This window comes from Capra hircus, chromosome 18 (genome assembly GCF_001704415.2).
Source record: "Capra hircus breed San Clemente chromosome 18, ASM170441v1, whole genome shotgun sequence".
Classification (NCBI taxonomy): domain Eukaryota; kingdom Metazoa; phylum Chordata; class Mammalia; order Artiodactyla; family Bovidae; genus Capra; species Capra hircus.
Window position 1 is genome coordinate 16,080,593 of NC_030825.1, and position 22,198 is coordinate 16,102,790.

Consider the following 22,198-nt stretch of genomic DNA (forward strand, 5'->3'; position numbering starts at 1 on the left):
AAGTGTCAGAGCCTTTTCTAATACTATCGACAACAGAGAGGAAGTTCCGCAAGGCAGCAGCGCGCAGACGCGACACGCCAGCCTCGCGCCACCGCGCCTTAAATGCGCAGGCGCGCCGGCTGCTCTCTTTTCTGCTCTTCCTTCTCCCTGTCTCCAGACGTCAGCGGCTGTTGGGTCCTATGTCGCGCCGGGCCCTCCGGAGGCTGAGGGGGGAACAGCGCGGCCAGGAGCCCCTCGGGCCTGGCGCCCTGCAGTTTGTCCTTCATGATGACGATGATGTGGAAGAAGAATGCCCAAAGCGGGGTCCAGGTGGCCGGCGCCCCCGGGGCGCAGGGAAGGAGGGAGTCCGAGTCAACAACCGGTTCGAGCTGGTGAGACGTGGGGCTACCTGGGGTGGGGGCAGCAGGTGGGGGCGGTGTGCGAGGCGGGTCCGCGACGTCACGGGGCGGGGCGATGAGGGTCTGGGCTGCAGTGGGGGGGCGGGGCGAAAGAAGTGGGCGGTGACCTGGGGCCAGGGGCGGAGCTGCGTTGGTTTTGTGCCGCGGGGAGGGGCGGGGCCATAGCGTTCAGGGGCGGGGTAAGTAGGGTCCAGGCTGCCGCGGGGTGGGTAGGGTCTGTCATGGGGGCGGGACCGCGGTTTGGTGGGCGGGGCTTCACTCCTATAGACTCGGGGCTCCAACACTGATTTCAGGGTTAAGTATCTCCCCCGCGGTGCCGTCACAGGGCCTTCGCAAATGTCCTCACAACCCAGGACTCTATGCCTCTCCCTTGCTCGTCGTTTCATCTCCCACAGCAGGTGCCAGGCACCGAGGAATAACGCCCCCACCCTGGGTTCTCCAAAGCTCTGGCTTCAGACTGTAGTTTTATTTTTTTTTCTTTTGTTTGCGTGGCTAGTGATATCTTAGTTCCCTGACCAGGAGTGAACCTGGGCACTTGGCACTGAGAGCTTAGAGTCCTAACCACTGGACTGCCAGGGAAGACCCAACTGGGTCTGTAATTTTGCACGTGCTGGTTCTGGCTCCACCGACTCCCCTGTGTAGCAGGTAGCATTCTGCCTCCTGTGCCCAGCACACACCTGGGGCTCCACACGACTGCCGAGCGATTGGAGGAGTAGCAGTAGGTCTGAAGATCTAGGAGAAAACACCTCTCTCTTGGTCTGGCTCCCAGCTTCCCAGGAAGGTGGCACGTTAGGACCCATCCTAAGACAATGGGGAGTGTAGGCCGCCCTTCCCACACAGGAAGTTTGGTTTAATGGTTGTCCTGTCTCTCTAAGGTGAGAAGGCCTCACTCCAGTTTCTGCTGGAGTGCTGGGGGTGGCATGAAATCTGTCTTCAAAATCTCTGGATTCTTTGTCCACCTCTTCTGAGCCTCCCCACACCCTTGTTTCTTGTCATTTCTTTCTTTGTAACTTTTTATTATGGAAGATTTCCAACATATGCAAAAACAGAATGTTACAAGTAACCTCCATGTTCCCTCTACCAAGCTTCCCTGGCTCCCCACACACAGCCAGGTCTGGTTGTTTTACCCCAAGGCTCTCATCACATCATTTATCCCTAAATTTTGCAGTTACTTTTTGACTTGTCCCCAAACCATCAGGGCTTCTTTCCATCCCACTTGTTCACAGTCTGAAATGGGTTTGTGCTGGAGTTGGCCATTTTCACGGACCTTCTGTCAGGGTAATTTCTCCTTACTCTGACATCCTCCAGGTTTAGTCTTTTTTTTTTTTTTTTTTTTTTTAAGTCAAACAATAATAAGTTATTTGGAGAACATTCACACATCCCAGGCACTGTTGTGATGTTGTGTGCCATACTGTCTGTGCAGGTCATGTTGTCCCCATTGTACAAATGAGGTAGTAAGTGACACCCACTGTGTAAATCCAGGCTTGATGACTTACAGTTGTACTCTTAACCATAACCTGGTATTTGTCTCTGAGGCATAGTTAGTGTCCCTTCTGAAGAAGAATGAAAAGTAGATGGATGGTAGGCCAGGATATGTGGGGTAAATGGGGGAAAAGGCAGGTTCTTCTCTGTGTGAACAGAGGGAAAGCATGCTTATGTGGAGCCCCGTGAACTCAGGTCAGGGGACCAGTGGCTGCCCCTGTCTGGTGTGCTGTGTGTGTTTCCTTGTGCTTTCCGGTAGGACACTGATGTGGCCGGCACAGACCTCCACCGTGCTCTCTGGATTCACACCTCACCTCCCATCGTCCCCTTTAGATGTTCTGCAGACATCTCAGACTTGGTGTGTCCAAGCTTCAGCTGCCTTCTGCCTCCAGCCCTCCCTGACTGTTGAGGGAGCTTCACTCTCCTGTCACTAAGGCCAGTAGCCTGGAAGCACCCATGACCTTTCTCTCACACACCACATGCAGAGCCTGGTAAGGCCTGGACGGCTCCAGGCACAGCGCCTGTGGGGTGGCCATCGCCTCCGCCTGAATCATTCTGACCACTCCCGCTCATCCTCTTGTCCTCTGCCGCCTGTCTGGACGCAGTAGCCACAGGGATCCTGTCAGGTCCACGTCTGCTGTCAGCCCTGCTTCCTTACAGCCCCGGAGGGCCTGGGTCATGTTGCTCATCTTCTGGAGCCACAGGCCGGAAACACAGGTCTCCCGCCATCCGCTCTGCCTGGGACGTGCCCTGTTCCCCCGTCGCTCACTTCTCAGGCTTCCCTCAGATGTTGCCTTCTGAGTCTTGCTCATCCTTCCCAATTTAAAATTACACTCCCCTCCCACTCCTGTCCCCATTCTTCTGGTCTTTGTCCTTTTCCCATGGAGGTTTATCACAGAGGAAACCAGCCAAGTTACCTCCATGTTCTTTTTATCTTGTGCTGCTTGCCTCCCTCTGCCTTGTGAGAATGGAGATTTCATTGTTCCCGAGTGTGTCCCCACCCCCCAAGGGGCATCTGCCCCCGTGGGTGTGCAGGGAGGTTCTCTGAGGCCAGCCTGGGAGAGCTTACACCTAGCTTTGCAGTCAGAAAGACCCAGATTTGCATCCTGGCTCCACCTGTCCTTACCCGTGAGAACTCGGCCGGCATTCGTAGCATATGTGAACCTATGTGTCAGCTCCACTGCTTCCTGCCTCATGGGGTTGTCACAAGGGGTCAGTGAACTCCATGCCAGGCACACAGCACTAAGCAGATGTTGGTATTAAATGATGTTAACAACCGAGAAAGGGTGTAATAGTACTTAACTGGTTCCCCTACCATCCATGGGAGTGAGAAGATCTCTAGGGTGTCTGTGACTGGGGCTGTCCTCTTTTCTGGCTCTTGGGTGAATTTCCTTGGCCTTAGATTAGAAATCATCTGTCCTACCTCATTCCGAGTGGGTTTTGAAAATCCATTTTATTGAACTATAATTTATATGATAAACATGCCTGTTTTGAGGGTATAGTTTGAATTTTGCAGCATAACATACTGTACAACTGTTAAATAGTGTTGTGAAATAGAACTTCCTAGTGTTTTGGGGTCAGGGACCACTTTGACAATCTAATTAAAACTACAGAAACTTGAAAACTATCAAGTTTTACTCTATATCATTGAAAAGTTTTAGCAAGAAGACCCATTTTGTTCCAGAGATTGCATGAGTCTGTCTCTCTGTTTTCATGTACAGTGCAGTAACCAGTCTCTGAAAGAAACCTCAGTTATAAAGGAAATCTAAAATTATGTAGTTAAATAAAAACAAACTTCTTTCAAAATAAGCGTCATTGTTCAGGTTGCTATTGTTTGAGTGGAGTAAGAACTTGACGTTGTTCAGTGACTACCAACTTGCCAATATGTGTCATCTTCATCTTTGATGTCCAGTTCAGGAGTAAAACACCTGGCTTCATATTCACAAATGCGTTTAATATCAGGTGGCGTTAGAACCTCTATAGCTGTTTTCACTGGTCAAGGGCACATTTGGATGAGGATTACCATAGTTTTCTAAGATTCTTCGTGTGAACGTCATGTCACATCAATTGTTTTATCCTCAAGTCCGTGAGAAAACCTTAACAGAGATGGCCTCATTGATGCCAGTGTCTACCTACAGTAGACAGTAGATGAGGCATTGTCCTCCTTGACTACACACCATAGGAGTACTCTGTCAGTATTGCAGAGGTTTAATGTTTTCTCTCTTTAAATGGGAAAACGAACTAAAATGAAAGGCTTTTTGTTTTTTTCAACCTGCAGGATCTTAGTTCCCTGACCAGTGAGCAAACCCAGGCCCCTGCAGTGAAAGCACCAAACCCTAACCATTGGACCGCTAGGAATTCCCCAAAAGGCTTATGTTTGTAGAGCCAAAAACAATCTCTCAATAAACCAAGCAGTGCATTAATAGAAACAAAAGTAAGATTTCTACTTGAGCCCTGGCAGAATAACTGGTACTGAAGTAGCCCTCTTGCCCTAAACAACTGTAAGATCAGTAGAATACTGAACTAATCGTGTTCAGACATTAGACAACAAACGTTGCAGGTCTCAGGGCCCCAAGTCCCCTGTGCCAGCTCTCTGCTTGGAGACACTCCGCAGATTAGCACAGGGAGGCTGTCCCAGCAGATCACGGTGCTCTCGGTGAGTCGGGGGGTGGGGGGTAGACTAGATTTGGGGTCTGCAGAGGTGGCTTGAGTTAAGGGAGAGGGAGCTGATAAGAGGAATTTCTAGAAGCCTGCTTGGAGTCTTGGGCTCGATACCTGGCTGTTTGGGCATAGAACAGCCAGTGAAGGAGGGACAACACCAGAGATTGACCGCCGCTTGAGCTCATGGGCTTGGGAAGACATTCAGCTCTGACCGACCAAAGCAGAGAGGCCTCATAGAGAAACCTGGTGACGAGTGGAGGCTTCCGAAAGGCCTTGCCGTAGGAGTAGGCCACAGTCACCCTCCAGTGAAGAATGCCCTATACCCATCCTAAGATAGCCTAAAGATAAAGTTCGGAGGAATTGTGCTATTCTGCAAGTAAACTTACTGCCTGCCTAAATAAATATTGACACACTGTTAAGGAAAACTACAAAATCCAGTCACTCAGCAGTGTCGCATCATGACAGTCAGTGCCCACTAAAAAATTCCAAGCACATGAAGAAGCAGGAAGATGTGATTTGTAATCAGGAGGAAAAGCATTCAGTAGAAACAGACATGCTGATGACAGATGGTAGAATCATACACAAGCCTAAGAAAGGTACAGACGCTCAGAGATTTAAAGGAGATCACAGTCATAATGAGGGAAAAAATAGAGAATCTCCTTATAGAAGTAGAGACTACAAAAGAGCAAGTTCCTAATGGGAAAATATTTACCATCGGGAATGAATAACTAACTCAGTGGTCTGAGTAGCAGATTAGGTAATTGAGAAGAAAAGATCAGTGATCTTGAAGTAAGGGCGAAAAAAAAAACCATCCAATGATCCAGAAAGGAGGAACGTTTTGGGAAAAATTAGTACTTTGTAGAGCAGTATCAGGTTGTTTAATGTCTGTAATTGGAGGAGCAGAACGGGAGTGGTTCTGCAGAAAAAGCCATCAATGAAATTGTGGTATAAAAAGTCTCAAATTTGACACAGAAGAAAACCCCATTGATCCAAAATGTCCAACAGACTCCAAGTGGGATAGGATTTAGCAACAGTTTAAATTGTAATTGCTGAAAACCCATGGTGAAGAGAAGTCATAAAAGACGCTGGAGGTAAGAGACAGGTTGTCTATAGGAAAGCAATTACTGACCCACTCTGGCTCAGGGTGGGTCAGCGTCCTTAAAGTGCATTCTATGTCCAGTGAAATGTTTATCACAAATGATTGTGAAATAAAGATATTTTCATAAACACAAAAGCTGAGAAAAATGATTACTATAAGGCCTACACTAAAAGAAATGTTAAAGGAAACTAGCTGATACTCTTTTAAGTCCTGCTCACTTTCTTCAAACAAACTCTCATATTTGAACCCCCTTTGGAAGCTGAGAAAGTTTTGAGAAATTTCAGTTAATACCAAGCTCTATCCCAAGGTCAACTTCCCCTGGAAAGAAAACCTCTGACTGTGCACGTAAGACGCAAGGGCTCTGCACGTCAGCAGCTTCACTGCTACCCACACTGGCCGGTGCCGCCCGACACCTCTGTCCATCCAATGATGGACAAAAAACCATCCAATGATCCAGAAAGGGGGAACATTTTGGAAAAAATTAGTACTTTGTAGAGCAGTATCAGGTTATTTTTATTATTATTTTTTTTTATTTTTACTTTATTTTACTTTACAATACTGTATTGGTTTTGCCATACATTGACTTGAATCCACCACGGGTGTACATGCGTTCCCAAACATGAACCCCCCTCCCACCTCCTTCCCCAGAGTTGTTTAATGTCTGTAATTGGAGGAGCCATTTGGATGGCACTAGCTAGTAATGTGGGTGTATGTGGCGGAGTGAGGAGTGCTGGATATGGTAAATATTAGGAAGTACACAATATTTTTTAGTGTTAAAAATTTCTCTTAAAAGTAATTGGCTGTTTGCCTCTTCTTACTCTTTATTTACCTAATGGGGATTTGATATTCTTTTATTTCCCTTTCTGTGAGTGTTGTCATGAAGTTCTTTGTGCATTGAGCATGAGGACATGGGTTCACTTCCTGGTCTAGGAAGATGCCACATGCCGAGGGCCATGTAAGCCCGGGCACCGCAACTGCAGAAGCTCACTCGCTGTGGAGCCCATTCTCTGCAACAAGACTAGCCCCAGCAATGAGAAGCTCAAGCACCATAAGTAGAGAAAGCCCACATGCAGCAGTGAAGAGCCGGCGCAGCCAAAAGCAAATAAATTTTTTTAGAAAAAGAATGAGATGACCATATGGCTCAGAAGCCATACACTGTGGGACTAGACACAAGAAGACACTGGCCTGTGGGTGCAGCGTGCTGGGACAGGCAGTCACAGTGGTGAGAAGCCTAGGACTCGGCTGCCTGAGCCATGGCCTGTGTTTCTGGGGTCACAGAAGGGCCTTGTCTCTCGACCAGAGTTTGGGTCACACACCTACGCCAAAACTTTTCCTGTACATTCATTTCAAGAGTTTTAATAAAAAGCTTCCTACCCCTGACAGACATCCAGCCCCTCCCACATCCTCACTATTAGTGTGCTTTGCACCCTGTTGTACTGTGGATCCCAGAGTGCACACCAGCAATGGACAAGAGCCTCTGGAAGTTGGCATCCATTTGGGACCCTGAAGCTGATGACCAACCTGGAGGCTTCTGGATGGGAGTCAGACACGTCAGGGTGCTGGACAGAGGTGCCGGGTGGCACCGGCCAGTGTGGGTAGCAGTGAAGCTGCTGACGTGCAGAGCCCTTGCGTCTTACGTGCACAGTCAGGTTTTCTTTCCAGGGAAGTTGACCTTGGGATGGAGCTTGTTATTAACTGAAATTTCTCAAAACTTTCTCAGCTTCCAAAGGGGGTTCAAATATGAGAGTTTGTTTGAAGGAAGTGAGCAGGACTTGAACCAGTCCCTAATTCCTGGAGGTGCAGAATCCTAGACAAAGTGTGCGGGCCGTTCCTCCAGGACCCCCGCCACAGAGAAGAAACATCACAAGACCCTTCCTGTACTTCCTCCCTTTGTGGCATGGGTGTGGGGAGCAGCCCCCCACCCCTGCCACTCCCCATTTCCAGTCGTTATAGAAGAAGAGCTGTGAATTTGAGGGACAGGCAGCCATCACACAGCCTCACGCTTTGTCCCTGCCCTATGGGAACCTCTACTGCTGAAGACAGGAAACCAGGGCACCTATACAGGCGTATGTCCCTCCCTGAGACCTTCCATGGGAGCCCAGGCCTGCAGGAGCAGGCAGTGCACGATCGCTGAGGACGTTGTCCCAGTTTTGTTTTGAAATCATCCTAGGACTCGGGTTAGAGTGGATTTTATTTTTTATTTTTTGAGCTTTATGTTTTTCAGATATTCTGAATTGAATGTGGTTTTTTCTCTACTTTTGGACCTCAGCAAAGCAGCCTGGGCCCCTCAGATCTGGCTCATGGAGCCTGGTGGTTGCTGCTGCGTTGCCTCTGGCTTGCTGGTTCATTTACTGGCCAGAGGGCCAGAACTTGTCCCATGACTTGTCCCCACCCCTCTCGAGCACGAGGGTGTGCGTCTTCCAGGACCTACCATCCATCCAGCATTGGGTCCCTGAGGTTTGCGTACATGCCTACGTGTGGCTTATCCCTGTTCACCACCCGCTGAGGTCCCATCCTTAACTCGTGCATGTCGCCCACCTCCCCAGCGCTGGTCCTGTCTCCCAGTGTAGACCGGCTAGCTGGAGTCCAGGCGGGAAAAGGGAGCAGTGAGGCACTAGCTGAGCGAGTATGTTTGCAAACCGTCGCTCTGGAGTGGTGCTCGGAGGGGTAGCACTTGTCACTGCTGAGCACAGATGACGTGGCCTCATGGCGCCCTTGGCGCCCATGGCGTTCCCTGGGGACCCTAGACCAGTGATGTTCATGGTCCTCCCCTTTGCCACCTCAGTGACCTGACATGCACCCGCCACCCCAAGACAACGTGTGTCTCAGATTTCACCTTTGTAATTGGTGACTAGGACGCAGCCCTAACACCCTTGCTTCCCCATCTGTATTTCCAGATAAACATCGAGGACCTTGACGAGGCACCCGGGGTGAACGGGGAGAGGACAGACTGTCTGCTTGTGGATGCTGTGGTGTCAGGGAACAAGAGGAGGGCCCAGAGCGGGCACTCAGAGTCCACCCGGGGTGGCGACGCGGCAGACACAGCGGTTCCCTCAGAGCAGGTGCGGCCCACCCTCCATCCCGCTGGTGTGCTCTGTGACTTGCCCGGCTGCCTGGATTGCCTTGGGAGCCATGATCAGACTTGCATGGACTCCTTGAGACTAGTTGTGGCCGGGGAAGGACCACAAGTAGGGGCCCCTAGGCATGTCTCCCTGGCACAGGGCCTACCTCCCACTTTCTGGGTGTGTGGTTTGGGACTGGGTGGATGCTCCTTGAAGAAACACATAGGCTAGGTTTGGGTTGGACGAGAAGGGGTCCCCATAGGAGGCCCCTCATCATTCACCTGGTAAGTGCTTACTGCAGGCCCATCTGTGCCCTCCAGGGACCTCTGGTGTAGCTGGGCACCCGACTGGTCTAGGGGTGTTAGGGGGCTTCCTTGAGGACCTTCACACTGATGGAAGGAGGTGGCCAGGTGAAGGCACGAGAGATCTTGAGGCAGGGGCCCTGCAAGTTGGAGGGGCCTGCTGACCACGGTGGGGAGTGGCTGACTCGGTGAGGCACGACAGCAGAGGGCAGGCGGGTGTATGGTTCAGAGCCCATGAGTTGTCAGGGACACCTAAGAAAGGTGGGGTGAGACCAGAGTCAGGGAGACTGGGGGAGGGTCAGCTGCTGGAGAGAAGTGGATGTGTTCCTAGGGGATTCAGAAGGCAGGCGACTGGACAACAGGCCTGCTGCTATGTTCCCCTCAGCTGACTCCCCGCCTCCAGCTAGTTCTTGGGTTTAAGATGTCCTGTCTCTATTGAGTGAAATGTGCTTCTTTTGTTAGTCCAATGCCTGTAGCAAACTCCGCAAGAAGAAAAGAAAACAGAAAAATAAGAAAAACGCAGGAGAAACCTCGGTATGTACAGCTGGCAGATTTCCTCTCTGTTCTTTTCTGTTTCTTGAGGTGGTGTTGAAAACAGGCCCGTGATACTGGATATTTTGTTGACTATTCAGAGGTTGGGGGAAACTAGCGAACTTGTTCACTTAGGGCCCAGAGGCTTGGAGCCGTCTGTGCTGTCCATTTTCTAGCAAACATCTGAAACAGTGCAGGCACTGAGTCCCTTCCTGGTCCGTGCTTCTGACTGCCCATCTTACGACACACCTCTCCTTTTTCCTCACTGTACCTGCAGTACATGGTGTTCGGATCGGACTGTCTTTGAGGAAGGAGACACGATATAATACTTGTTTTAGTGAAAGTAGATTTTGCCATTGATGCTCTGTGTGGTATGTGTGTCATTTGGGACTCTCAGCAGAATGGCCTGGAGGACATTGACCGCATCCTGGAGAGGATTGAGGATGCCAGCGGCGCCAGCCGCCCGGGCCCGCCCCCCCTGAGCGCCAAGAAGCACGTCCTATATGTGGAGCACAGGTGCGGCCTCGCCGAGGGAGCAGTGGGCATGGGCGGTGCTCACCCGGCAGGACCTTTCTCTAGCTCTGTGTGCCTGGGAATATTCCGAGTATATGACCTCCTCTGCTCCTGTCCCTACCACCGACTGTGGCCTCCTTCCTTCCTAAGGCAGGGAAGACCCCTCAGTCTCATGCCCAGCGAGTGGTGGCCAGCGTGGCCACGGGCTGTGTGATTGCAGAGAACGTCAGCTGGCAGGAGAGCGATTTTCCCTGTTGGGTTCTCATGTGACTTTCTAACATTCCCAGGATTGTTGTCAGAGCACTCATCTTAATTTTTTTTACTCTAAAATTTTCAATCCTCTAGACACTTGAATCCAGACACAGAGCTAAAAAGATATTTTGGTGCCAGAGCCGTTCTCGGGGAGCAGAGGTAAGGCCACCGCTGTGTTCTCGCTGAATGGGGTGGGGAGGGGCTTTAGAGCCACAGTGACAAGCAGAGTCCCAGGGCCTGAGGGGAGTTGGGGAGAAGTCATGCGGCCTTGCCGATGGGAGCCGGGCTCCGTCCCTCACCGCCGCTGCCCACCAGGGTCCTAGTTTTACAAAGCCTTGAAATCTCAGCCAGATGCATTTTGCCTTGCAGTCGAGAGCAGCTCTGACCTGGAGTTTGGGTTCTGACAGAAGTCTGATCTTTGTGAAGTGTGTTCAAGGCCATGGGAACAGAGCACTATGATCCCAGGCTCCTGTGGGAGGGGCTGTTCTGCCCGGCACTCCCTTGCAGGCCCAGCCCCAAGTGAGGGAGTTTTCCCTCGGCCCAGGCTGTATCTTTTCTTTCTTTTTTCTTTCTTTTTTTTCCTTTTTTTTTTTTTTAATTTATTTATTTTAATTGGAGGCTAATTACTTCACAGTATTGTAGTGGTTTTTGCCATACATTGACGTGAATCAGCCATGGGTGTACGTGTGTTCCCTATCCTGAACCCACCTCCCTCCCCATCCCATCCCTCTGGGTCATCCCAGTGCACCAGCCCTGAGCATCCTAGGCTTTATCTTTTCAAGTGCATGTGTTTCTGATTGTAGGACTCAGTGCTTCTGTAAAAATCAGCCACTTACTCCAGCAGCTCCAGGCTGGCTGGCTGCTGTACATCCTGGGCCTGTGGGTCCTGCTGTCTTTCACGTTCCTGGTTTGCATGGCTGAGCCCTGGGCACTGTATACCAGGGCACGGGTGCTGGGGTGTGTTTGACTGCAGCCTCTGCTGGCACTTGGCATGGGGGTGCCACCCACTGCCCTCTTGAAAGTTGAACCCCTGCCCCCAGTCTGGGTGTGGCTTCCTGCTCGGATCCATGGCAGGGGTGGGAGGCTTTAAAGACTGTTGTGATAACAAGATGAAAAATAGTCATGTGTTGAGTTTTGTTGGTTGGTTTTTCTTGGCCTTGTTGCTTACCATGAGGGATCTTGGTTCCCCAGCCAGGGATCGAACCTATGACCCCTGCGGAGGGAGCACAGAATCTGAGCCATTGAGTTTCTCATTCTGTTTGCTTTATAGTTTGCTTTCGTTTTTGATGTTCAGTTATTCAGGACACAGGGGTCTCTGACTTTGTCTTCTTTTTTGGAATATTAAGGAAGAATGTTTTTAGCGCAAAATGCCTTTTTCCCCTGGGCTCCCCTGGGCTCCCCTGGGCTCGACCTTCCACCCTGCTTTCTTGCCTGGTCTTCTTTTCCACATCTTTACATGTTTGCCTGATCGTATTTCTGTGCAAATTACAGTTGTTAGTATACTAGTATTTAATAGCTCTGCATGTGTGTTTTCAGTGGTAAATTATACTTTTTGTCCCATTTACTCCGTTGAACACTTAAGTCCTGTGTACCTGGGCCCCTGGCCCCACGCGTCTCTGGCCACCTCGGGACCTCCAGGTGCCCTGTGCACCTCACCTTCTCTGCTGCTGGTGTCTGCCCCACCCCTTGGTGCACCACCTCCCAGGGCAGCCTCTCTTGCCTGGCAGCCCCGTGCAGGGCTGGACCCTCCCTCGTATTCCTAGACGGGACAGTTCTGAGCATCTGGTTAATTCTCCTTTGTACACCTTACCAGTCACCCAGAACCATCCCACATTTCAGTTTCCTCCAGGTTTTGACCACTGTTTTCTTAAAGAGTTGTGTTTTCTTCTGTAGGTTTTTACTTTTTTTTTTTTTTTTTTGGAGTAAGTGGGATTTTAAAAAATTTATTTGGCCACATTGGGTCTTAGTTGTGACATGTAGGATCTTCGTTGTGAAATGCTGGATCTTTTGTTGTGGCCCATGGGCTCCAGAGCGGGGAAGCTCAGCCGCTGTGACATGCAGGCCTGGTTGTCCTGCAACATGTGGGATCTTAGTTCCCTGACCAGGGATCAGGCACATCCCCTGCGTCTGAAGGGGAAGGCAGGTCCTGAACTACTGGACCACCAGGAAGTCCCAGTTTTTTACTTCTCTGTTGGAAGAAGGGACATACTTTTTCATCCCATTCCTCACCCAATCCAGATTCTTACTCATTTTTTTTCCTTGATGAAATAATTCAAATAATCAAAGAATTATCCAGAGAAATGTAGACGAGTCCACTAGGCCACTGCTGCTCAGTTCAGTCATAGAGGAGAAAGGCTTTGGTGTGACTATGGCTGGGGGGAGAGGCTGGCGCCTGCAGCAGAGAACACCCCTGTAAGAGGTTGGGGGAGGGCTGGGGCAGGGAGCCGGGCCACGGCCCGCTCGTGCTCGTGCTTGTGTGGCTGGCTTTCTTCTCCAGAAGTGTGCTGGTGTTCGGGCACCGATGCCCCATCCCTCTGGGGCTTGTTGGTGGACCCTGCTCAGCGGGCCATCGTCCAGGGAGGCCAGCGCATCTGCAAGTCGTTGCAGGCTCCCTCTCGCCTTGTCATCTTCACGTTAGGTTCCACCTGTTGCTGCTTTTTTGACTTTTCCTGCTGTTTCACCAGCCTGAGTTTCTTGTTTTTCTTACTTCTACATGTGTGGTTTGGTTGCTCGGATCACAGTGTGCAGTCCTGTCTGGCAGCCTAACGGCTATTGTCCAAGCAGTTTATATACTGTCTTTGCCCGCCGAAGTAAAGCCATGCCCTGTCCATTCTCCCCAGGCCGCGGCAGAGACAGCGCATGTACCCCAAGTGTACATGGCTGACCACCCCGAAGAGCACGTGGCCCCGGTACACCAAACCAGGTGAGGGAGTGGGGCCGCCGGGCTCTGTGTGTGCACGTGCTGCCGGGGGCTCCAGTGTCTGGGCTCAGACCCCGCCACCATCTGTCTTCTCAGCTGTGTGGTAACCCGCTTTTCTTCACCTTCGCTCTTTGTGCTTCGGCTCCTACCCCACAGGAACAGCAAGTTCATTCTTAAACTGTGCTGTTCTTTGTTCGGTTGCAAACTCACAAGTGTACAGAATTCACAGAACAGCCACAGAGCAGAAAGGTTTGGATGTGGGGTAGTGCCCTGCTGGGGGCTTGGCTGTGTGGCGTGATGGATGAGGGGGCCCTGGGGCCTAGGGTGCCCTGGGAGACCCCTTGTGCCCAGTGAGGGCCTGGTGGGCGCCTCGTCCCCCTGGCCCTTCCCTTCCATGCTCGCAACAGTGGCTCCTGAGTGCAGGCAGAGGACACAGTGCCACGGGGTCCTGTTGGGCTGGAGTAGACTTTGTCAGAGACTGTGGCTAAGGGATCCCCAGACCCTGACGGGTCTCACAAAGGTGCTGAAGGAGATGAAGTTGTCAGGCTTCTCAGACCCTGGACCTGGCACCCAGCGTCAGCGTAGGAGCAGAGGTGCCATGAGTTAGCAGTCCCTGTCACCTCGGGGGTGGCATCTGCATCCTGACTTTAAGCAAACCATGTCCAGGGCTGACCAGGTCGGCAGGGGGGGGGGGCGGGGGGGGCGGGGGGGGCGGGGGGGCGGGCTCTGCATGTCCCCCTGTTGTCCCCGTTCCTCAGGGGAGAAAGGGTAGCATGGGTGTCGGAGGTGTGGCCTGAGCCGCGGGCAGTCGGCTCTGGGCATCCTGACGTGGGCAGCCCCCACCGCAGGTCTGTCGATGCGGCTGTTGGAGTCCAGGAAAGGCCGCTCGGCCTTCGCCTTTGAGCACAGCGAGGAGTACCAGCAGACGCAGCACAAGTTCCTGGCCGCCGTCGAGTCCATGGAGCCCAACAACATTGTGGTGCGTGGGTGCCCTGGTGTGGTCCTGGGGGCGTCTGGAGGCCCGGGGCCTGCCTGGGTGTCATCTCGTAAGCACACACCCCACCCCACCCCACCATAGGTCCTGCTTCAGTCAAGCCCCTACCATGTGGACTCGCTCCTGCAGCTCAGCGACGCATGCCGCTTTCAGGATGACCAGGAGACGGCACGCGACCTCGTGGGTAAGGCCGGCCAGTGCCTGCCTGCATACAGGCGGGGACGCTCTGTAAATACAGCTTTATGGATCTAGTGTACACATAGCTGTTCAGCCACACCCATGCTGATTCTGGGTCATTCCCATGGGGTGTCAAAGGACCTTGACCATCAGCCGTCACCTCCCCTCCCCGGCCACATCAACCACCAGTCTGCCCTCTGTCTCTGGACTGTCCTGTGAATGGAATCTCGACCAGACCTGTGTCTCCACCTGGCTTCTTTCATTTATCCCGATGTCCTCAGGGTTGACCTGTGTGAGCCCTGTGTCAGCATTTCATCCCTTCATTCATTCTCCTAGCTGGTTCGCACCCTGGCTCCTGGGAGTTGGCCCCTGGGGGCGTCTGGGTTTCTTGAGGGGTGTGGTCAGGTCATGCCTCCCTTTCTCTGTGACTGACGCCTGCTGTGTGTCTGTTGGCCGGCAGAGCGTGCGCTATACAGCATGGAGTGTGCCTTCCACCCCTTGTTCAGCCTCACCAGCGGGACCTGTCGGTTGGACTACCGCAGGCCTGAGAACAGGTGAGCTGACCGCCCGGGTGTTTGTGGGCCACTGTGTTCACTTGCGGGGGTCATAGGCATCACGATGTAAGGGCTGGACAGCTGTGAGGGGCAGCACTGGGATCCTCGGGTATCTCACTGTGTTTAAAGCTTGGATACAGGAGGGCTGGGCCCAGGGATGGACAGGACTGGATGGCCTGGGGTTGACACTTGTGGGCAACAGGACAGAAACCATCAGCCATTTCACCACATGGGGCCTGCAGTTGTACTTCCTCGTGTGTCTGGACTCAGGACCCTCTGGAACGCCTGTGGGCAGGCGTGCATGCTGGTGCTGCGAGCGCAGTCCTCATGTCCACGTGTGGCGGTCACACGCACATGTGGGACCCTCTTCCTGCAGATGCCCCTCCCCCGAAGCCCCTACTCAGGAGCGCAGCCTCCCTCCTGGGCCTCCGCCTCAGGGCCCTGCACACGTGGACAGGCTCCACAGCCCAGGCTCCCTCTCTACCCTTCTGTTGTGTCCCACATGGGCTGTGTCTCCCCAGGTGGGGGCTGTGCTGGGCCCCAGGGCACCGGGCCGGTCCTGAACTTTCTCTCTTGCTTTTAGTTGTATGAGCTCTTTACAGTGAAACTCTTTAGTTTTTTGAGATGCTGAAAACACTGATGTTCCTGACATTAGCAGGCATTAACAGGGCAGTGGTAGCAGTTGAAATTGGAGGATAAATAAAGATGGTGATTACAGTTGGAGGTGTTAAGTCTCTTCCCTTAAACGAGAGTTATTTTTAAGAGAAAGCCGAAGATGGAGGTCTCCACTAACACATCAGCTTGGTTTTCTGTCCGTGCTCCCACACGTGACTGCAGACAACAAGCAGAGTCACCTTCTCTGCAGACAGGACCCTGGCGAACGTTGGCGCTGATTAGGCCACACGGGATACGCCAGCGAAGCCCGCGGGCAGAGGGTGGACGCAGTGTTGGACGAGGCGCCGAGCGACGTGCGGTGCGGCCTGCTGCCGCACTCATTCACGAGGAACTGTCTTGGGTCTAGGAGCTTCTACCTGGCCCTCTACAAGCAGATGAGCTTCCTGGAGAAGCGGGGCTGCCCACGCACGGCGCTGGAGTACTGCAAGCTCATCCTCAGGTAGGGGCTGCCGCTGCTCCCCAGCCCGGGGCTGCGGCCCGTGGGCGTCCGCGCCGGCCCACTCTGGGTTTTGTCTCCCTGCTCACCATGCTGCCTCCCCCTGGAAGCCTGGAGCCGGACGAGGACCCCCTGTGCATGCTGCTGCTGATCGACCACCTGGCCTTACGAGCGCGGAGCTACGAGTACTTGATCCGCCTGTTCGAGGAGTGGGAGGTGGGTGTGTGCACAGGCCAGGCGGGGTGGGGCCTGCAAGGAGGCTCTGGGGCAGACCCTAGTGCCCCTGCCTCTCTGCCTCGCCACCTGCTTACAGGTGAGTGCAAGCGCAGAGGAGGCCTGGGGGAGGGGACGGCCATCGGGCCCCTGGACACGTTGGTGCCGGAGGGGTCTGAGATTGGGCAGGACACCAGCAGTCCAACTGATGACCTTCACGGTGGCTTCACGCGCAAGCGTTGCTATGTTAGGTGCGCTAGGCCGCGTGTAAGGTATTAGCATCAGTTCTACCCATCTTCTTCTAATTTGCTGCTAGAAACTGTATACTGATGGTGTGCTCCTGTTGGGTGGTGCTGTCTCGGGGACACCTCCAGTCAGGAGTGGGTAGAGGCAGGAGGTGACAGCCATTACTACTCTTTGAACTTCCTCATAGCACATGCCAGTGTATAACTGAAGGCTAACTACATGGATCCCTTTGAACTCTGGGTCTGTGGTGTAGTTGGGCGAGGATCCCCATCCATGGGGTCTAGTTCACACAAGTTCCTGAGGTCACAGGAACATAGCTGCAGGGGCTGCGCCTGAATGTTTGGGGTGAGACTGTGGCTTCATCCTCACAGAGCATCATACATCGTGTGTGTTCTGCCATGTGCCCGTGGGCAGGGCGGCAAGGGCCGGGTGTCAGCAGCCATGGAGGTGGGGGGTGGTTCCGCTGCCCAGATGACCCTGAGCCTTGGGAAGGTGGACATCTGGCCTTTTCTCGCTCACCCGGCCTGCCTCTGTCCCCACACCTGGGTCCTTTTATTTGCCTTTCTGCACAGAGGAAGGGACAGCTTGCCCATGCAAGCCATGTGCCTGTGAGCATCACCTTGAAGCCCCTAAACTTCTCCTTCCCCTTGTAGGCCCATCGGAACCTGTCCCAGCTCCCAAACTTTGCCTTCTCTGTGCCGCTGGCCTATTTCCTGCTGAGCCAACAGGCAGACCTCTCTGAGCAGGAGGTGAGCTCCGCGAGGGAGGAGGCCTGTGTCCGGATCCAGCAGGCGCTCACCATGTTCCCCGGAGGTGAGTGTGCCCTGCAGTTCCAGGCACAAGTGGGTCCCATGCCGGCCCAGCTCCCAATGATGCATCTGAAAGCCAGCTGTGCTCTCAGAGCATCTGCGGGGCTTAGGGTACCTTTAGATATTGACAGTTCTAGCAGAACTTGTCACCTGAAGCCTACACTTCCAGGGAGAGGGCTCTAGGCTGGGTGTGACAGGAAGCAGGGTGTCTGTCCTTGTCCTAAGCACCCAGTTCTCACTGGGTGAGGAGCTCGGGGTCGGGGTCACCCTGGGTTCTCTCTGATGACCTGCCGGTTTCCATGGGCCCCTGAAGTCTGGCTGTGTGGATGGGAACAGGGCCCGCTGCCCTATCAGGCCCTGGTGGTGTTGCGGTCCTGTGCTGTGTGTAGTTCCTGAGGGGCTCCCTCCCCGGTGCAAGCCTGCCTACAGGTGGCCTGGTTGCTCAGGGTCTCCTGCTCATCTCGATCTGGCTACATCCACGCATGGGGCTGCCGGGCTGGGTCTGAGGGGAACTGACCTTGCCCCGTTGAGACCCCTGCACAGGGAGGTTACCCGCTTCATGGGGAAGCCCCATGGGGCAGGTGGGCAGCTGTAGTATTGTCCATCCCAGGGAGAGTGTGGGGGGAGGGTCTCTGATGACAGCGTCCAGCGCACGTGCTCCAGAGTCCTGGGTGAGCCCCTCGGCCTCAGCGCTTCAGGGTGCCGCCCTGCTCCCCCACAGTGCTCATGCCCCTGCTCGAGTACTGCAGTGTGCGCCCCGACGCCACCGTGGCCACGCACCACTTCTTCGGACCCGACGCCGAGATCAGGTACAGACTGGAGGTGCCTGGGGCCTGGGGAGCAACCACCTAGGTGTCAGCCTGGGGCCACTGCAGCGTGTCTGCTGGGCGGATAGTGTTGCTGTAGCTGTGCATCTGGTCCAGATGCCTGTGTTGCCACCTGCTACCTTTTGAAATTTATCATAATAAATGAAGAAAGACCTGTGACGGGAGCCAGGCACCTCAAGGCTGGTCAGCACACCAAGGCGGGTCCTCAGGTCTATGTGCACAGGTGCACACGTTCTCCACGTGTTTATGTTGTCATTGGGGAACTTGTTCCTAGTAAGGGTGCTGGTTGTACAGAAGGAAATGCCAGGGTGCCCCCCCCTGGGGGCCGCATCCCAGGGCAGCAGCCCCCTCGGGGTAGCCTCCTTCTGCTCCAGGTTGCCAACAGCCTGGGACCCCCAGAGCACCAGTGGGCCTGTGGAGCCGGTCCATGGGGTCTCACAGTCCCCGCTGCCCACAGCCAGCCACCTGCTCTGAGCCAGCTAGTGAGCCTGTACCTGGGGAGGTCACACTTCCTCTGGAAGGAGCCGGCCACCATGAGCTGGCTGGAGGAGAACGTGCACAAGGTTCTACAGGCGGTGGACGCCGGGGACCCCGCTGTGGAGGCGTGTGAGAGCAGGTAAGCCAGGGCGTGGGAGTGGGCAGTGTGGAGGGCCGGCCTGTCTCGCGGGGCCGCGGCCTCCTGCAGCACCACCCTTGTCTCCCGGCCCCAGGCGCAAGGTGCTGTACCAGCGCGCGCCCAGGAACATCCACCGGCACGTGGTCCTGTCTGAGATCAAGGAGGCCGTGGCTGCCCTGCCGCCGGTAAGGAGCGGGCTGACTGCAGGCTCTGTCCCTCCAGCAGCTCTGCCCCCAGGTCATGGTCCATGCAGAGCCCTCTGAGAGGCAGAGCCGTGCCTGCAGCTTCCGTGATCTTATGGGGTGCAGAGTGGTAACCCGGCGGCTCAGGGCCCATGGCCTGTAGCCAGCAGCCCTGACATTTGGGGGGAGTCACAGCACCTGTGAGTGGAGGCCCTGTGATTCCCCACACATGTGCTTGTCCCGGCTTCACCCCGATCCTCAGAGCAGACAGGCTGAGTGTCCTGGTGGAGGAAGCCCCTGCCCCAGACTTCCCCAACAGGGAATGTGGCCCGCCCCCAGCAGAAATGTCCAGTCCAGAGCTAGGTCAGTTGAAAGCAGACCATGCTCTTTGTCCCTTTCCGTAGGATGTGACCACACAGTCTGTGTTGGGCTTCGACCCTCTACCTCCACTGGACACCATCTACTCCTACGTCAGACCAGAGAGGTACTTCTTGCTTTGCTTCTGGGCATGCACTGCTCCGAGGTCAGTGCTGGGGCTCGGAGGGTCTCAGAAAAAAGAGTCAGCCTCTGCAGGCCGTGTGTTTTCACATATCTGTCCACCCAAGGCCATTTCTCTGTCAGATTCTGGAGCAGGTGGTGGATACAATGGGATGTGGGTATTGAATCCAGGAGTAAATGTAGTCAGAACTGATGTAAGAACCTGGAGGAGATAGCCATGAGCCTGGGGTATGAGGGGCAGCTGGTTTCCCATGGGAGCTTCAACCCGTGCAGGGCCCCAGGGACAAGCGTCCAGCACAGCCAGAGGCTGGGAAGGAGGCCCCAAGGCCCGATTATCCAGGCTGCTCCAGAATCATGTCAGAGACAGGCTTTTTTCCCTTTCCTGATGGCCTTTAGCACTGAGTGAGTAAGTGCTTCACTTCACGCAGAGCCCACCTCACAGTCCCCAGCCTAGGAGACCCAGACAGACTTTCTCATGTCCAGGGCTCAGGCGGACGTATTTTCTAGAGCCAAGTGTTTTTTTCCTCCATTGAGGTATAAAACTTCGGGTACACATTCATAAGGAAATACAGTCCCCAGTTAAAATGTCAGTGGGTTAAGATGAAAATTATTAATGATTAGTATCAGAAGGCTCAAAACCAAGCTGGCATGTAGGGTGTGGTCCCACTAAGGACAGTTGGGAGCCATCCTGGCTCCAGGCGCCCAGAAAGTGCAGGAGGCCCCCGAGATGCACTTGCTAGCATCATCTCTCACTGCACAACTCGGAGGGAAGGACACTTGGAAACATAGCTTTTCTCAAGATGCAGTGGGGCTCGGCTGCAGTGCCCCACTTTGCACTCTGCTCAACCAGCCTCATTCCAAAGGGCCAACCCCGCTCTGGATCCCCTTCCCCCTCAGGCCCCAGCCTCCATGGGGGCTGCCCTCCCAGCCCACCGGGCCTTTCTGAACATCCTGACTCCCTCCTGCAGGCTCAGCCCCGTCAGCCACGGAAACACCATCGCCCTTTTCTTCCGCTCACTGCTGCCCAGCTACACTGTGGAGGTATGTGGCGTCAGCCCACGGGGCACCAGCCTGAGACTGGGCATTGGGCCTGGAGGCCCGGCTCAGGTGAGTCTCGTTTCCACAGGGGGAGCGACCAGAGGATGGGGGGCCTGGGGGTCTGCACCGTGACCAGGGCCTGAACAGACTGATGCTGGCCGTGCGGGACATGATGGCCAACTTCCACTTCCACGACCTGGAGGTGCTGCCCGAGGAGCACCCTGAGGGCGATGGGGAGTGGGACTGACTCCAGCGAGGCGCACGCCCCAGCGCTGCACAGTCGTGCTCCGGGTTCTGTTCTGGTCGGATCGGCCAGGTCGCCACCTGCTCTGCTCTTCTATAAACTATGTGGGTTGCACTCTGCCGCGTGAACTCTTCTTTCCCAGGGCTGCAGTCGCCGCCCCCAGCTCCCCTCATGGACAGGACCTCGCCGCCACTGCCCTGCTGCCCCAGGGCATCACAGTGCCAGAGTCCACGCTGGCTTCAGGGGACGCGGGTGGGTGTGGAAGCCGAGAGATGTGTCTTGGGAAGATTGCTCATCCTGGCAGCTCTGGGGAGTGAACGAGGCAGAGACTAGGGGGCACTTGATCTGGGGGCAAATGGACTGAGGGGTGGAGAGGGCGAAGACTAAGATGCTTCATCCAGCATGCATCCTAGCACTCTTGAGTGACAGCTCAGAACCACACAGGCCACCCATGACTGAGGACGCTGTGTGGTGGTGGAAGGATCCAGGCCACTGAGGTTGTGAGTCCCACTGGGTACTCTTGTCTACTGAGCACCCTCCCAGCCCTGACCTCTGCCCACAGAGGCTGCCTGTGTGCTCCAGGGCAGCATCTGGGCCCCAGGCTGGTCAGTGTGGCAACAGGTGTGACCCAGTCGTCTCCTGTCAACAGCCACCCAAGTCCTGTCCATCGCCCGCCTTCCAGGAAGTCCAAGGCATCCTAGTGATGTGAGCTCACCCTCCAGCCGTTCCCAGGTGAGGGACACCTGAACACCTGGCAAGGACAGGGTCTTTCAGACATGATGCTGTAAGCTAAACTTCCCCCCATCCACACCTAGGTCCAGAGACCAGGCCTGCCCTGGAGCCACACAGCCCCAACCAGGGTACCCTGTGATGGATTTTGGCCAGTAATACAGTCTGCTGGGGATCTTCTGGGAAGGGACTTGCTCTCTGAAAATGACTGGCAAGCAAGGAGAGCTTGCTGCCCTGCCTCTTTCAACCTTAATGCATTTAGGTGGGGGTGTGATGTATGGAGCTACAGCAGCCATCTTGCAACCGGCAGTCCAAGTTTACGATGAAGAGCCAGGGTCCTGGGATAGTGAAGCAGAGGCTGGGCCCAGGCCTGCTGCCCACACAGTGCTTAGCCATGCTGCTCTGGCTGCTAGAGGTAGACAGCCAGGGCACTTATGTCTAGACATCTGTGTATAAAGTCTCACCTGACCACTCAGACCTTGTGTTGCTCATGGATTGCTGTTGTACTCTTTCCTGTCGAGTCACACCACACCTCAGGTCTTCAGCACAAGCACCAAAGAACGGGCACAAAAGCCGCTTCCTTCCCCAAGTTCAAAAGAAGAGTTCTTGAACCAAGACCCTATGACTTGACTCCGGGCCAGGCCTTCCTGAGCTCTCCCTGCGGGGTGGGTTGGGGAGTGGGGGTGCGGCAGCATGTTCCCATGGCTGCCCTCGGGTGACTCCTTGAAGGCAGGCTGCGC

General features: G+C 54.4%; 1 protein-coding gene across 2 annotated transcripts; it reads left to right on the forward strand.

Moving 5' to 3' along the window:
• Positions 53-21,935, forward strand: TCF25 (transcription factor 25). Of its 2 annotated transcripts, none has more exons than XM_018061920.1 (18): positions 53-371; positions 8,538-8,702; positions 9,467-9,538; positions 9,936-10,051; positions 10,394-10,459; positions 13,141-13,223; positions 14,069-14,199; positions 14,299-14,398; positions 14,852-14,945; positions 15,967-16,059; positions 16,167-16,272; positions 17,169-17,328; positions 18,046-18,133; positions 18,609-18,767; positions 18,862-18,952; positions 19,354-19,433; positions 20,416-20,488; positions 20,574-21,935. In XM_018061920.1, the coding sequence occupies exons 1-18, from the start codon at positions 180-182 to the stop codon at positions 20,730-20,732; spliced, it is 2,028 nt and encodes a 675-aa protein (XP_017917409.1). In that variant the 5' UTR covers positions 53-179; the 3' UTR covers positions 20,733-21,935. The 2 variants fall into 2 exon arrangements, with proteins under 2 accessions (XP_017917409.1, XP_017917408.1); XM_018061919.1 differs by having other exon boundaries at positions 54-371; positions 9,933-10,051.